Source organism: Hipposideros armiger, unplaced genomic scaffold (assembly GCF_001890085.2).
Source record: "Hipposideros armiger isolate ML-2016 unplaced genomic scaffold, ASM189008v1 scaffold_169, whole genome shotgun sequence".
In the NCBI taxonomy this organism is placed as follows: Eukaryota; Metazoa; Chordata; class Mammalia; order Chiroptera; family Hipposideridae; genus Hipposideros; species Hipposideros armiger.
The window spans coordinates 344412-360803 of record NW_017731519.1 but is presented as its reverse complement, the minus strand read 5'-3'; the positions used below and the strand labels follow the sequence as shown (position 1 = coordinate 360803).

General features: G+C 39.4%; 1 protein-coding gene across 7 annotated transcripts in view; it reads left to right on the top strand.

Moving 5' to 3' along the window:
* Positions 1 to 16058, top strand: part of HMGN3 (high mobility group nucleosomal binding domain 3) — a 29123-nt gene extending 13065 nt beyond the window's left edge. Inside the window, exons 2-7 of one of the 7 annotated variants that reach the window (XM_019651922.1) lie at positions 4292 to 4342; positions 11166 to 11195; positions 13873 to 13923; positions 14924 to 15037; positions 15158 to 15244; positions 15576 to 16058. In XM_019651922.1, coding sequence (XP_019507467.1) covers positions 4292 to 4342; positions 11166 to 11195; positions 13873 to 13923; positions 14924 to 15037; positions 15158 to 15244; positions 15576 to 15614 — 372 coding nt within the window. In that variant the 3' untranslated portion in view covers positions 15615 to 16058. Of the gene's footprint in view, positions 1 to 4291; positions 4343 to 11165; positions 11196 to 13872; positions 13924 to 14923; positions 15038 to 15157; positions 15258 to 15575 lie in introns of all 7 variants that reach the window. The other 6 variants (XM_019651921.1, XM_019651923.1, XM_019651924.1 and 3 more) reach the window with 6 other exon arrangements.
* Positions 16059 to 16392: the final 334 nt, after the last annotated feature.

The window sequence follows — 16392 nt, the reverse complement described above, 5'->3', positions numbered from 1 at the left end:
ACTAGACTGAAGAACAAAACGACAGCAACTTGTCTGTTCCCCTTCCCCCAATTCCCCAGCACTGTTCTCATCCCCCAATTCCCCAATAAAAATCTTAAAAAAAAACTATAAACTTTATGTGTTCTAAATATAGATCAAGTATTCTTGGTGAAAACTTATCTGAATGGAGATGTGCTGTAAGTGTAAAATACATGTCAGATTTTGAAGACTTAGTGCAAAAAAAGTTTGTGAAATATCTTATTAATAATTTATATGTTGATTACATGGTGAAATGATAAAAAATTATATATATTCAGTTAAAATATTAAAATTAATTTCATCTATTTCTTTTTACTTTTTTAATGTGGCTATTAGAAAATCTAGAATGATATGTTATGTTTCTATAGGATAGCACTGGTCTAGGATTTCTATTGAAACTTTTTTAAGTTTAAACACACACAAAATAAGTGTTCTCTACAGGTAATAGTTAATTAGATTTATCAACATGTTTTATACATTTCTTATATTCTTTCCTTCCATCTAAATTCATTTTTTTTTTTGCTGAATTTGATCCTTCAGTAATATGTCCTTATTGAAAGGGCTCTGATGGTATTAAACTCTCTTAATATTTATATTCTGAAATGTCTTTACAGTATTTTCCCTTCATTCTTGAATAATTGTTGGGTATAGAATTCTAGGTTGACAGTTCCTCAACTCCTTGAACATTACTCTATATTTTCTTACCTTTGTAGTTGCTAGTGAGAAGTAATTCTTTGTAAATAATCCATCTTTTAACTAATAATTTTTAAGATTTTTTTTCTAATTTTTTTTTACATTCTGTAGTTTCATTACAGTATTTCTCATTGTATTTATTTGTTTTTGTTTCCAGTTTGTTCCTTGGTCTGAGCTTTCAATCTGGAGACTCAAGACTTCAATTTGGGAAAATTCTCAGCTTTATGTCTTTGCTTTCCTACTAGTAACTCTCTTCTCTGCTTCCAAAGTGACTATTAGGTATATGCGGAGCTTTTCAGTTAAATCACTGAGTCTCCTAACTTCTCTTTCACATTATTCATTTCTTTATTGCTCCTTGTTACATTCTAGGCTAGTTTCTCAGCAGTTTGTGACAGTTCATTATTTTTTCTACTGTCCCTGGTCTAGTGTTTATGTTTTGACTTTTCTTACTTCAGTGAGCCTGTTTTTATTTCAAAATTTGTAAAAAAATTTAACCAGCTATTGATTTTTGCCAAAGTTCAGGCCTTCTTGGCCAATTGTCTGTCCCCATCAGGTCCCCAGGTGTTCAGTGATCCACCTGCCTGCAGACTTGCCCCCGGATCAGCTCTCAGTGGTGCTCTAGACTCCCAGAATCCCTGCTGTGCCTTCCATCTGGCCACCATGTATGTCCCTCCCCCCTTGGTGTCTTTCAGCTCAGTACCTATGCCACTTGGGTGCTGAAGGAGCCTCAGATATGTGAATGAGACCTTTTAGTTTGACCATGGTTCACTGCCCTCTGGACCATTCTGGGTTCAAACTGGAGTAGCATAAACCTGCCCTGTCCTGGGCAGTGCTGCAAAAACCCTCTGCCTTGGAATTCCCCACATCCATCTAAGTCACCTCATCCTTCCAATCAGCCCACTAGCAGGTTGAAATACATCTGAGACCATCTGTGTATACCCGGAAGCCTTGTTTTCCCCTAAGTTTTTACTCCTCACAATCCCTTGGGACTGAAAACTTCTGGCTTCTCTTTTAACCCCTTTGTACCATGCCCTCCTTGCTATCTCCAGCCTCATGGCTAAGTGTTAATTTTGGACAAGGTGTGTGTGTGATAAGACAGCCTGAAATGGGAGGTCTTTCTGAAATAGTATACCTGTTAATCTGTGCAACAAAAACAGGTGACAAGGTTGCAGGGAATCTGGATGTAAGGAAATGTGCTGAAGTTCAAGGCCCTGTTGAATATAATTTCATATTTGAAAATTCAAAAGATTCATTACAATCTTATATTTTTTGTTGTATAATATCTGTATTGCAGTTCGCAGTCTATGAAGTGCTATCCCCAACATCTCTCTTGATCATAAGCATGACCCTTTGAGTTAGATGTCATTGTCAGTTGCCATTCACAGATGAAGAGACACCACGGTGATCAGGGCTCTGCCCCAGATTACACAGCTCCTAGGTAAAGAGCCAAGGTTTATGCCGGTGTCCTGACCTGCATTCATACCGCAGTACCACACTGATCCCAGGGTAAAGGTCAGTTGGGTTGTTCCTGACTGTAAATTTGTTACATGTTTGTTAATAGAAAGCCCTTGTAGAGAGATTGCCAGAGAAACCAGAGCTGTATAGCTCGTCACATCTCTCATCTTAACATTCATTCAACGGAAGTCATTAACAGTTTCAATTACACCTGTTTTATTTTATGTGGCATCTTTTCAAGTTTCTCTTTTTCAATAACTTGCATCCAATATGAGCATTATGAGGTCAGTGTTTTGAGAATGATCCCTCAGTCATATTGCTGTCACTAATCCACTGCTTAGAAAAATATTGAAAATAATGTCATTAACCTCAGTTTGATGTTGTTGTTTTTCTTAACGCCATTTGACACCAGCAATAGCTATGTGCTGCTGTTTTAAATGCCTATCAGTTGCAGGTAAAGGGTACCCTGGATACCAAGTGATCTGACTTGTATGAATGACCGCCCAGCACTCCTTGACAACAGAGGGTCTGCTTTGTGGCCAGAAGGGTCAAGCTTGTAGCCATGGGAGTGAGCAAAGCTGAATAGCCCATCTACAGATTGTCTTCATATAGTCAGACTTTCTAAGACTTTGTCATCTCTAACTCAGCTGACTGATATAGCACAAGATCTGTGAACCAGACAATTCTGTGCAAGAGAGTGGGGAATAGAAAAGAGAAGCTCTGTTTTCCGTCATGATAGAGAAGTTTCCATGGAGGAGTGGGAAATAGTTGGTGGATTTTGGAAACCCTAGAGAACTCCCTGGACATAGGAGGAGGTTCTAAAAAGAGGTCAACTGATAGACTGAGGTCAACAGGAAGCCCTAGGCAGAAGAGAGGGTTTACTATGTCCTTGGCCTTGAAGAAAAGCTTTCTCAAAGACTTTGTATACTTTTGACCAAGTTTTTAAAGTTAGCATTATTTTATGTGTACTTTCTGTGTAGTCACATAGCCTAACTATTTTTAATCCCATTGCATTAATAGTTACTTAATTTACTTAAACATTTCTCTATTATTTACTGGTCATGTAAGTCATTTCCAGTTATTCCATATTGGAAACAGTACAAATAAAACTGTATTTTTACAGAGTCTTTCTCTGAGTCCTGATTCCAAAATTGGATTTGTCACCGGTGGGTTTTATGATCTTTTAACATTTTTTCTCATTTTATCAGATGAGGCATTACCACATAGCTGCTTTATTTTGCTAAGTCAAACACTCTTCTTTCAGTTTGCTATTTGTATTTTTCCCTCATAGGAACTCTATTCATATCTTGTATTAAGTAGTTTAATTTTCTAATTAGTTTGTTTTAATCTGACGTATTGTCTTTAGCCAGTAAAAATACATTGGGGTAATTGGTGTGGCATACAAATCTAAGTATATGTTTCCTGTTGTATGCAGCCCGTAAAGGAGTGAGGTTTGAGCTGTCAGGAGAGTGGGCAGGTGCTGCCCAGGGGCTGGATGAAAATCAGGAAACAAATTAGCTGGCTGGCAGGGCGCTTGGCTGTCCCTGTGAGTCTGGGAATGTGGTAGAGATGGTAGAATCAATAATGGAAAAATAGTAATCCATGATAAATATGTCAAGTCATATCCAGAAATGGGCTAGAAATCAAAACTAAGCAAGTATGGGATGAAAATCATGCTTCTGCGGTTGGCTTGGGCTTTCCCAGCATAACTGCCTGCATCTCAGAGAAACAAAGGGACTGGAACATGCAAGTGGATCCCAGGCACCCCTGCCACTGGCTGCTGCTGGGTCCCTGTTCTTTAACTGTGACGGAATCATGAAAGAATGATAATTGCTTAGGGTGAATGAAAATTGAAAACTGGGACTCATGTCAGTTCTTGTACCACTCCTAGTTTAAAATGAGACCAGTTACGCAGATAAATGCGTTTGTGTGTGTGTGTGTGTGTGTGTGTGTGTGTGTGCGTGTGTGTGTGTAAAACATATATCCTCTTACAAATTTACTTTTCCCCAACAAAATATCTGTTGGTTTATGTGGTCCAGAGAATTTAAACAGCTTTTTGAAAAAGTCTCCCTGTAATCCGTGCTTTCCTATTTAAGTATAATTCACTGAAATATTTTCTTTCTAGTCTCCAGAGAATACAGAGGGCAAGGATGGATCCAAAGTAACTAAGCAGGAGGTAAGTGTATCTTTGAGATCTTGTATTTAATTATTAAATGGAATTTTTAATATTGTTATGATTGTCTGCATCTGAATGAGTACTATTCCCATACGAGGTTGTTGAGACTGCATAAGCCAGAAACAAAAGTGTCACTGTGTAGACTGCCTTGGATTAGGTATATTTCAGTTGGTTTCACTGATGAGGCATTTTCCACTTACTAAGTTGTTTATGTTTCTACCTGTTGGTCCTGCTGTCTGTTAAAGTGGATACTAAGAATTCCTTCTGGGTGAAAAGTGAGATAACAGTTAAATTCATCAAGGAGAACAAAGTCTGCCTTTCACAGCAAAGAAATGAAAGACTGTTGACTTAATAAATTCTCTGCTCCAGTGAGTGAATTATATATTACTTTTTAGGTCCTGAATATTTGCCTAAGAGGAATCATCTCTAAAGTAAAAAACTATGGAAGGATACAGAAGATGTCAAAATACTAAAGTTTTTTTTTTTTAAGTCAGAGAAATTCGTAGGGCTTGGGATAATTAATTAGGCGATAACTCAAAGAAGCTCTATATTAAAATACAGAAACCCCCAAAAAGCTAGGAACTTGAAGAGATGTGCTTGCATTTGACCCTCCGTGGTTATATCATGAACATCTACAAGGAGAGATGGATGAAAAAGTAGCTAGTGAGATGGTAACTGTGGTGACAGCCATTCACTTTTGTACAGAGTTTGCAGTGTGTTGAAAAACTGCAGCTCTTACTGTTGAACTTACAAACTAAAAGAGGTCATGAGAGAGACAAAAACAACATCTAGTTCCAGATTCATTGATTGGGTGATTCATATTGTGGTTAATAATTCAGTGGAGTTTGTCATGATAGCAAAACCCCTACACAAGACTTGTACAAGGAAATTCATTCTGCCAAATGGAAAACCTTTAACAGAATCTATAAAGAAGTAATTTAAAAGCAAAACAGACAGAACTGGCTATAACCTAGTCCCCACCATCCATGTACCCAGCATTCAGTGTCTAACACTTTGGGAGGTGAAGTTTGTAATCCAAAGTCAAGTCACTAAACAAATGCTAGAACCAACCAAAAAAATGATAAATGTTTGAATTTTCTTTAAAATGGAAAAATAAAATTCATAGGACAGTTGGATAAGTGTAACAAACCATAATATTTTGTAGATTTAGACACAAAATGCATTTGGGTTTCTCCTTAGGGACTGCTATTTAAATTGATCTGTCAGTCAGAAAACCTAGAAACCATTACACACAATAGACCTTGGATAGTGAAAACAGGCTTTCCAATCCTTCTATGCTAAAAGCAATCAAACTGGTTAGAGTATATGTAAAAGAATTTTGCTTATACAGCTGTCTTATACATATTATTTTAGTCCCAGAATTTTTACTTATATTACAGGCATACCTCATTTTACTGTGCTTTACTTTATTTTGCTTCACATATCTTGTGGTTTTTACAAATTGGAGGTTTGTGGCAACCCTTGAAGGCTCAGATGGTGGTTAGCATTTTTTAATAAGGTGTTTTTTCATTAAAGTATGTACATTGTTTTTATAGACATAATGCTATTGCACACTTAATAGAATATAGCATAATGTAAACATAACATTTATATGGACTAGGAAACCAGAAATTTGTGTGACTCACTTTATTGAGGTGGTCTGAGAGGTATGCCTGTATTTTTATTTTTTAATATTACATTTTATATTATTGTATGTACTATTGCTAACAAATCTTTCCTAGACAAGACTCTACCTGTCATTTAAATCAAACCCAGATTAAAACTCACGATATGTCTTTAGGACATCAACACAAGTATTTGAGAAGTGAATAGGTCAGTTGGTTAGCTGGTGGTTTAGGGTAAGAATTGTCAGACTGTGTATTGATTGATTTTCCCTCCACTGAATTGATTGAATTTTCTAGTTATGTCACTGAATATGCTCAGCCTTGACTATAGTGAGTAGGTATCACTTACAAAGAGGATTCTCTTTTGACAATCCTTTATCCTTGCCGTGATAGTTGAAGGACATGGTGCAGAGTATTAAGTATTTGCACCATAAATGACCAAAATAGTATATTATAGCCACCATATTCGGCAGTTTTACAAAGCACTTTCACGTTCAGCATTTTATCTGATCCTTACAGTAACCCTGAAACGAGGGCAAAGCAGATTCATTCCTTGACAGAAATGCATTGACCACCCATAATGCAACAAGCACTGTTCTCGGCTCTGCAGGGAGCAAAAGAAGCAAAAGTCCCTGCCTTCGTGGAGCATCCATTTTAGTGAGGGGAGAGAGAGAGTGAAATAAAATAACTGGACATTTGCTATAAAGAAAAATAAATCAAGGAAAGGGCACAGCAAATGTAAGAGAAGTGCTTTTTTTGATAACATAGGCAGATGTTATTATCGTCATCTTCACTAACACAAGCAGTGTTCTCAGAGAAATATATAATTTTCTCCCCATGTTGCAACTTAAATTGCAAAACCAGGAAAGATGTTTGAATCTCCTGATTCAAAATCCTCTGTCCTCATACCCCTTTGTGGTAATAATAAAAATCCGATTATTCAGTGCTTTTTCTCTGACTTCTCCATTCCTCAGCCAAGGCTCTGTTATACATCTTTTCAGACCTCCCAGTTTTGCGAAGAAGGTCAGTCCTGTTTAATTCCTTATTTGTTTGGGGGAATTAAAAGCAACTTGAATTTTGGGTTTTGTTTGGAAGTACATGGTCAGGCTCAGGAGCATCAAGAAATCTCAAAAAAATAAACATACTTCCAGATTCCAATGGAATGACCCATATGTTTCAAGCAGCATTCGGCAGAGTCTAGTGATTCTACTTGAATCTAACTATCCCTATCCCGGTGAACTTGGTCATAGCAAGCTCAGGCTTCATACTGCTTTTGCTAAAACTAAAAGACTCCATGTCTTTCAGAGTAGCCGTCACCAGAATTTTCTCCAACCCAGGGAATGATCAGCTAATCAAGAAATGCTTCCTGAATAATTCCATTGTGCCCAGCACCTGTATACCACAGGGACAAACCCTCACATTGTTCGTGTAACTCTTTTGGTAACCTGTCCTTCTAAAAGCCTAATTCTTCCTTCCCTGAGAACCATTCTTTTGGCCTCTTTTCCTGAGGATTTCACAATCAACAAATCGAGAGAAATTCTCATTATATTTATTTTCGTAGTAGTCCTGCCTGATAGCCTGAGTCTCAAAGGAATATTTCACATTCTAGTGTGTCAAAGAGGAACAAAATAGTCTATTTTATAGCTAGTAAATGTAGTCCAATCATTTATAGATTTTAAGGTTGTGAAAGCTTGTGGAACTTTCCAGGAAGGGTTACTCACTTGCATTCATAACCAATGCTGCTGACTTGAGTGAAAGGTTCGTCTCAGCCTCCACTGTTTGCAGCGAAAAAGAAAATCTCTAATGATGGTTACCGGAAAGGAAATTTTAAGAAAATTGTTTTTTTTTTATATAGCATAGAAAAAGGAGCTGGTAAATGTTAGGCAGGAAGTTGTAAAATGATTTTACAATAAAAGATGTGCTTTTTAGAGACGAGTTGGTGTAGACAGCCTAGAGAGGCAAACTTTGTTTTTGCATTAATTTCCTAGGTTTTTATTTTGAAACTCTTGTATTGGACCCGAATTATAAAAAGGGTAGTGCGTCCTTTGGATTAGAACAGCTTTCAGGCCCTGCAGGGCAGTGCTCTGATTGGACTGTTTCTCTGGAAATCCCAGAGGGCTCTCTGACATCACCTTGCCCTACAGTATGTTAGGGTGTTCACAAGGGGAGGAGAGGAGCAAGGGCATAGGAGTTGGGGAATTTTTCACATGATTTGTTGTCCTTTAATGTTTACTGAGGACAGCTGGTTGGCAGATAAAGAGACAGTTATGAATAATGATTAATATATATTTGGGCCCTTTTTCAAGCTCCAAACTGGATAGTAACCGAGTACAGGCATACCTCGGAGACATTACAGATTTTTCAGACACCTCAGTAAAACGAGTATCGCAACAAAGCAAGTCACATGAACTTTTTTGGTTTCCTGGGTGCATATAAAAGTTATATTTGCACTATACTGTCATCTGTTAAGTATGCAATAGCATTATGTCTAAAGAAACAGTGTACATACATTAATTAAAAAAAACTTTATTGCTAAAAAATGCTAACCATCACTGGACCCTTCAGCGCGTCGTAATCTTTTTTAACTGTGGAGCTTCCTGTCTTGCTGTTGAGGAAAATGCAGTAATCTTCGAAGTGCAATTAAATGAGGTGCAATTAAATTAGCACCTTCTCCAAGTTCACACTTGTTGTATACATTTCTGGTGCTTACTCATTCTGTCCACCTCCACATTTATTGAGGGGCCCTGCTAGGCAATGGAGCTGCAGAAATATAAGAGAAGATGGTCCTGTGCAGGAGGGCTACAGACGTGAGACAGATGAGGTGAACAGTGAGATAAAGCCAACATGGTACACATAAGGTGACACCAAGTGGAGAGGGATTCAGATAAGTTCACCCCTCGTTAGCATAGAGCCTGCCATTTTTCTGCATGGAGTCTGCCAATTTTCCCCTCAGAGGGTATCTTTCTTTCTGAACACTCTTATGCTGGCTGTGCTTTACTTGTGAGATAGTGTGGGTAGTTCTTGAGGCCACACAGAAGCGTACAAGCTGAGCTCTGTTTGGTAATTGGTGAGGGCTCATCTGCTCCTCCATGCTCTGAGAACAAACACATTGAAGAAGCAAAAGTTACCCACTTGCTGTGCAGTTTAATAACATTGCCTTTTCTTTCAGTGATATACAATTCAGGCAATTAACTATCCTGGGAAAGTCATCACAGAATTAGGGTTCTGGTTCCCAGTGACTTATGGGTGCACCATCATGATAATCCTAACAGGCACCGTGGTGGTTCCTAAGGAGCACCTGATACGGGCACTCCTCACATGCTGTGTGCTGAGCTGTACATTCTCTTACCTATGCAGTGAATATACTCGTGTCACAGCCACCACTTAACCTGCACAGTCCCCTAGCCTTGGTACATTCTGCTAGCGGGCCTTAAATCTAGCTCTGATCTTTCCTTGAGACCCCAGGGTTAAAATTATTCATGAAGGCTCTGGCCCTTCATTTCCTTCTGTAGTTTAAAGAAAGATGATTTTAGCTTCCTGTGGCTATTTTCAGCAAGAAATTTCTTAGATGTGGGGATGGCAAGAAATATCTCTTCCCGTTTGGCCTAACCAACTGACCTAGACTGACCTAAGCACAGCATTTCAAGAATTGCATGATGCCTTGCACTCATGGCATGAGCTGCTACTGATCATTTCTGCTGGCTCCCTTTGAAAACTTATTTGAAACATTTAAGCTATTGTAATGAAGCAAAGTCCGCATAAGGCAGCAAGAATTAGGGAAAAGCTTGAGTTCATTTTTTCAGCAAATATTATTGGGTATCTACTATATGTTAGGTGGCAAACTATTCTACTAGAAATAGAGCAATGAATAAAATACACAAAAGTATGGAGTATTTACTTCTGGAACAATTTTTTAAAAAGGCAGTTGTTGTACTTTTAGAATGTGAAATCCCTTGGAGAGCCATCTTTCACTAAAGGTAAGTAGAATATCAATTCTGTATGCTTATTTCTGAAATGCCCAGAAGAGTTTTGTTATTTTAAAGTTTCGTTGCCATCTCATTTGCTAACTTGCACCATCATTGAAGAAAAGATTTCCTGAAAAATAGTAATCAACATAGCTTCTCTCTAAATTTTCTATTCTTTCCAAGTTAAAAGAAAAGATTAGCAAACTTTTTTTTTTTACGATTTATTTTATTTTATTTTATTGGGGAATTGGGAGAAGGGGAACAGACAAGTTGCTGTTGTTTTGTTCTTCACTCTAGTTGTGGAGGGCGTTGCTTCTCTGGCCCAAGTTGGCACCATCATTGCGCTCTTCCCGGGCGAGGCAGATCAGTCGCCGGCTTCTGGACTGCAGCTCACGCTGGCAGCTGGCTACACATGGTAGCCCATGGCAACCCACTGCAGCAGCGGCTGCAGCCTACACTGTTGCCGGTGGCTCACAGCAGCCCAGCTCCAGGTTGAGCTGTTGTTCAGCATCTTAGCTATAGAGGGCAGTGTCACTGGCCCTCATATGTGGGATCCGAACCGGGGCCCTCTGGAGTCCCAAGCCAGTTCTTAACCATCGCGCCACTCGGCTGGCCCAGCAAACTTTTTACTCTATTTAAATGTTTTTATAAATACTCTATTTAAGACATATGCATTTAGTAAATAAATAAATGTGTTTATTTTGTTACAGGTAAAAGGAAACATTTCTCTTTAACTGCCTAATATTTGTAGCCATTCTCTTTTCTAACAGTAACAAGGTGGGGAACTCCTCCAGTTTTGGTTTCTACACAATTATGTAAATCTCATATATTAACTTACAAGCTTTACTTCCATTTGTAAGGAACAAGAGTCAGACTGTAGACTAGTTTTTAAATAGCACCTCAGGGCTCCTGCTCTCAATTTTAATCACAATAGTAGAGATTATGGTTTGGGTCTGACCCTAAATTCATCTTCCTTTATTTTCCCTATTGGCCACATCCTTAATTAGGAGAGGCCATTTCTTTGAACAGTATGCCTACACCTCTTTAGAACCACTTCCTCTTTTATTAGGGTTCCAGGGTTAGTTGGGGAACGTTTCACTGTGCTCACCTGGAGAGGGTGATGGGAGTCATACATTACATTCTTGAAACACAGTAAGATATTAAGAATGAATTTTTAAAAATCAACTTGGTTGTGTATAATCACCAAAAAAGATTTTTCTGTTTCCTTTGTAGCCCACAAGGCGGTCTGCCAGATTGTCAGCGGTGAGTACTTTAGAACCCCCTTTGGTGTTAGTTCCTGTGATGTTCCCTCTGTCCAGAGAAACGCAGCCGAAGGAAGATTAAGTTAGTGTTTCCTTTGAGTTTTTTGTTTGCTTTTTGGAAATGACGTGAGTCACAGTATCTATTAAATTTGACCATTGTTGCTAAGCAATTCCCTCGATCAGATGTGTTGGTGAAAAACAGTGGCCAGCCCCATTACCAAGAACATAAAGTGCAAGAAGGTGTTTGAGATTACGAGATCTCTGAAACAAAAGAACTGCATTAAGGAAAGTCGTAGTCTTCCAGTTCTACACATCATGTGCTAATGTGGACAGGAATTCTGAGTCTCTGTCCACGACTCATACTTTAGTCAGAATACTCTGAAAGTTATCTGACTCCATAGGCTTTAGCTTCCTTTCAGAACTAGAGAATCTTTGAAAAAGTAGTGATTCCACTTTCCCACGTGGTGTCCTCCTCTGTGGGCCAGGCCCAGGGAAGAGATGCGGGTTAGATCATTAAAGCTGGATGGGCCCATGTGGCCAAGCCTGAGCAGTGAGTGTGCTCCGTGCTGTCTGTGGTGCTCCTCCCTGCTGCCCTGCTTGTGTACCAGCCCCCATGCTGCCCAGACAGGTCAGCCTACTTCCTGGTGGAAGATTTTGGTTAAAATACCCATAGCCCACGCTGCCCACTGAGATACAGGGAGAACGACATTGACCTCTTGGCTAACAGCATATATCCCCATACTAGACAGTACAGGAGCTGCAAGCTACTTTGGCCTACAGGGAAGCATGGATTTCATCCTCAGCCAGCACCCATGCCTGGCACAGCTTTAGGGAATCAAAGCAGAAATGGGTATTAGGACCAGTCAAGTTCAGAAGTAGAACTGAGTTTGGGTTGAGTGAGCCCATGCTTCATGTGAGTCCCAACCTAGGGAAGCAATACTAGAGTCGCCAGGAAGATTAAGAGCTGGGAGGTACAGTTGTGTGTGTACACAGTTAATCCAGATTCTGCCAAAACCCAACAAAGATGGTGTGCTCTGTCCACTAGTAACTTTCACCATGGTTCAGAAATTACGTTTTCACTCTTTTTAGGCTTCACTATAGATCATACCAAACGCCTTGTATTCCATGGATCCCTAGCCCCTTCAGGGAATAGACCTTGTAAGTCAAACAGAAATCAGAATTTAAAACAAAGCTCTTCCTGAGCACCAGGAACCAGCAACATAAGCACCTTTCATTGAGATCACCGCCCAGTGTGCTGACGCAGAGCCTCCTCAGAGGCCAGCGGGATTACAGACCTTGAAACCTCATCATTTCCTGTCCCATTAAAACTTTTGAATGCTGAGGTGGGGGATGGGGGGTGCTATCTTACAAAAAATAATATACACGGAAATTATTTACTGAAAATTGAGAAAACAAGTTTGTTAATACAGTATATCAAAGCCCAAAATAAAAATTTTAAAATCCTGAAAATTTAGGAGCCATGCAGGCTGCTGTATTTGGGGAGCAGACTGCAGATTTAAGGTGGCAAGAATATTAATAAAAACATTCCTTATTTTTCAAGCTCAATTTCCAAGGTCATGTCTAACAGCCAATCTTCTGGAATTGAACTGTCTACAATTTTACTTTATGATCTTGCTGAAAAGGGTCAGGTTCAATATGAACCTGAACCACCTAGAGGCATTGGGGAGGAACGTGTATTTTTCTCCACAGGGGGTGACCCTGTCCAGTGTTTTCTATTTAAAAACCATTCCCCCTCCAGTGCCAGGAGAGATATACACTTATTTTTCCTTAGCTCCATGAGAGAAATATTTGTCCTAAAATAGCTATAGAAAACCAGAGGCATAAACTGGTTATCTTCCCCAGCATCTCCGTGTGCCACCTGGTCTCAGGGCCCTGGGAAGTAGGCTGGGGCTGAAGCCCTGTGTGGAGGGGACTGTGGCCACAGGGCAGGCAGGTACTGCTCATGGGAACGGGAAGGAGAACCACAAAAGGCAACAGAAAAAGAGTTGCCTCGTGGGCTCTTTAACTAATAATATCTGTGAAAAATCTTAAACTTTGGGAACTAACAGTGGACATTTCATCATTATAATCATGTTCTTAATAAAAAGCTCTAGGGACACATGAGCCTAGTGTCTCTCACCTTGAGCTGGCATTGGCGACGATGAAAGTAGGAAGACACTTGGCCACAGAACTTAAAATCTACATCACAGGTGGAAGGGTTTGGAAATGATTTTGAAATACTTCACAGGTAACAGTCTTGGTTACCGCATGGGCTTTGCCTGTGATTGTGCTGTGATTTCTAGACTGTTGGGAAGGCCAGTGTGACTGAATTCATTGAGTCATTTGGCCGAGGGCCTGAGTCATTCCTCTTGCTGCTGAGCTGTGATAAAAGGAAGTACAGAGACATTGGAGATAGAAGCTTAAACCTGTTCCCGGAGAGCTATTCTGGACTGGGGGATAATGAGTTGGCTTTTAAATCTCACCTGCCATTCACTTGAGAACCCAGGATGAAAATAGTAATGAAATGCAGAGATCTTGACGCTGTTACCTGATGCTGAAAATAGAACAAAATATTTTTTTATACAAGACGGTAGTCAAAAAGGACTATTATCTTTCATAGTTTTTTTTTTTATCCTGAGGGTTGTCTTTTTCAGTATTTATATAATTTATCTCTGTAGAAACCGGCTCCACCAAAACCTGAACCTAAACCAAGAAAAACATCTGCTAAGGTAAGAGGTGCTCCCACCCACACCCCTTTGGTTTTTTAAACAATGACTAAATTATAATTCCATATTCAAAAGTCATCTGGAAAGATCACATTTAATCATTCAGGCAAAATGTACTGACTAGAAAACCGTTAGCACTGCTACAAGCTTTCTCGAAAGGCATAAAGAACATTTTATGCTTTACCAAAAATGTGTTTCCATTTGGTCAACAAAGTGAAGACAGAGTGTGTTGCTCCGAGAAGTCCCATGTCCAAGGGATGTTTGGTCGCTGCCTCATGAACTCAGAAGTCATGGGCCTGGGCCTGGGCCTGGACAGCACTGCTGCCAGCAGCTCGAGGAGCTGGGGTAGGGGCTTCTGACTTCATATCACTGGACTTAGTAGGCCAGTCTGAGTAATCATCATTGCATAATAATTAATACCATCAAACATTTCTGTGGCCTTTATACTATGCCAGGCCCTGTTTTGATTGTTTTTCTTACATAATCTTCACATCAACCCTACTGAGATAGGTGCAAATATCCTGTTTTGCAGATGAGGCAACTAAAGCCCAGAATTATTAAGAAACGTATCTAGAATGGCTTTTCTTCACTCTGTCCTTCAGAGCATTGTCTCTTGTTGGGATTTGTTTGAAATTATGTGTATTGTGGTGGGAGTAGGTGTTTCTGAAGCAGAGCTCACTTCTGTGGCTTGGTCTTAAAATTAGGATCTGGGCCTTCATTTTCAAGCTTTCTCAGCTTTCTAGTCACTCAAACCCATGTCCCCACATAGGGAATCATCATGTTTTCCATAAAGGAGGGTCCAGTGCAGCCTGCTACATCTCCATAGAGATGCAGTGTAACTCAGTTGATGCCCAGCAAAACGGGGTTCCCGTTTTCCCCTAAAAGCCACAGTGTTGGCCATGGTTGTGCTTTACCTTGTGTTTGGACTGAGGCTGCCTGATTTTAGCTAACATCACACCATGTCTAACATACTCTGTTTGTCTGTGCTTTGATTCTCTGTTAGAAAGAACCTGGAACAAAGATTAACAAAGGTGCTAAAGGGAAGAAGGAGGAAAAGCAGGAAGCTGGAAAGGAAGGTACTGCACCATCTGAAAATGGTGAAACTAAAGCTGAAGAGGTACTTTGCATAAATACCTCCCACTGATTGAATCAGTGTCTTAAAAGAAATTGCTCAATCCTTCAGCCGGTGATGGCATGTTCGTAATGTCTCTTTTCATTGCCTGTAATGTTATTGCAGATCCACATCTCTCGCTCAACTGTTAATGTCTCAGCCTCCAGAGGTACCCCACCCAGCACACTGTCAGTAAAGGGGCAGATTGAAACAGTGAGAGTTAAGGGTACAGTAGAAAATTCTGCATGTTTGCAGTGACTAGAAACAGATAATAGTGTGATGTTTTTTTATTCTGAACGGTGGGAGCTTGCAGGTAAAGCTTCTGCGGTCGTTTGAACAGCAGAGAGCAATACATGCAGCAGAGTGTTTGCGTAGTGTACCCCTGCCTTGTCTGTTTTACACCCAGAGTTGAAATAGGTTTTGCGGTAGAGCTGCTAAAAAGCAAATGTTCAAAAGTGTGTTGGTGGGGTGGACTTTTCTTTGGCTTGTATAATAGTAGTTTTAATAGTAACTATGTCCTTTTTTTCCCCTTTCTTTTTCACAGGCACAGAAAACTGAATCTTTAGATAACGAGGGAGAATGAATTGTCATGGAAAATTGGGGTTGATTTTATGTACCTCTTGGGACAACTTTTCAAAGCTATTTTTACCAAGTATTTTGTAAATGCTAATTTTTTTAGGACTCTACTAGTTGGCATACAAAAATATATAAGGATGGACATTTTACCTTCTCATAGTCATGCTTTTTGGAAATTTCCATCATCCTTCTGTAAAGTAAATATCAATTTAATATTGGAAGCTGTGTGTAAAATTGATTCAGCATTCCATGGATTTGCTTTAAAATTTTAGTCCTGTGCATACTGTGGTGTTTTTACTGTGCGTATTTGAATTTTTCACGCAGTTTTTCTAGAGCAATAATCAGTGGTGCTTTTGTACCTAGGTTTATGTGATTTTAATGAAACATGGATAGTTGTGGCCACCTGCTGACTATTTGTGGTTTAAAATAAAAGGTTTTCTTGCCTGCAGAATACCTGCCTCTTAGTAGTGTTTTTTACTAAATTTAGGCTGTGTTTCATTTTATTGATGCAGAAGATGTAAAAAATTTCTACAATCTGTGCCATTTGTACTAAAATACTTTTCCTGTTCATTGAGAACTTAACAGTTTTAAAACTCTACTCAGCATGACCACATTTCAGCCTTGCATCAACCTAAGAAAGGAATTAACATAGCTATTATTAGAGCTCCTTTCTAGGCTAAGAAATAGGGACATGGAGAGTATGTGACTCACTTCAGGCCCACAGGAAGGAGAAAAACCAGGACTTGAACCTGATCTTTTGAATTTTATACATGGTGTCTGTCTTA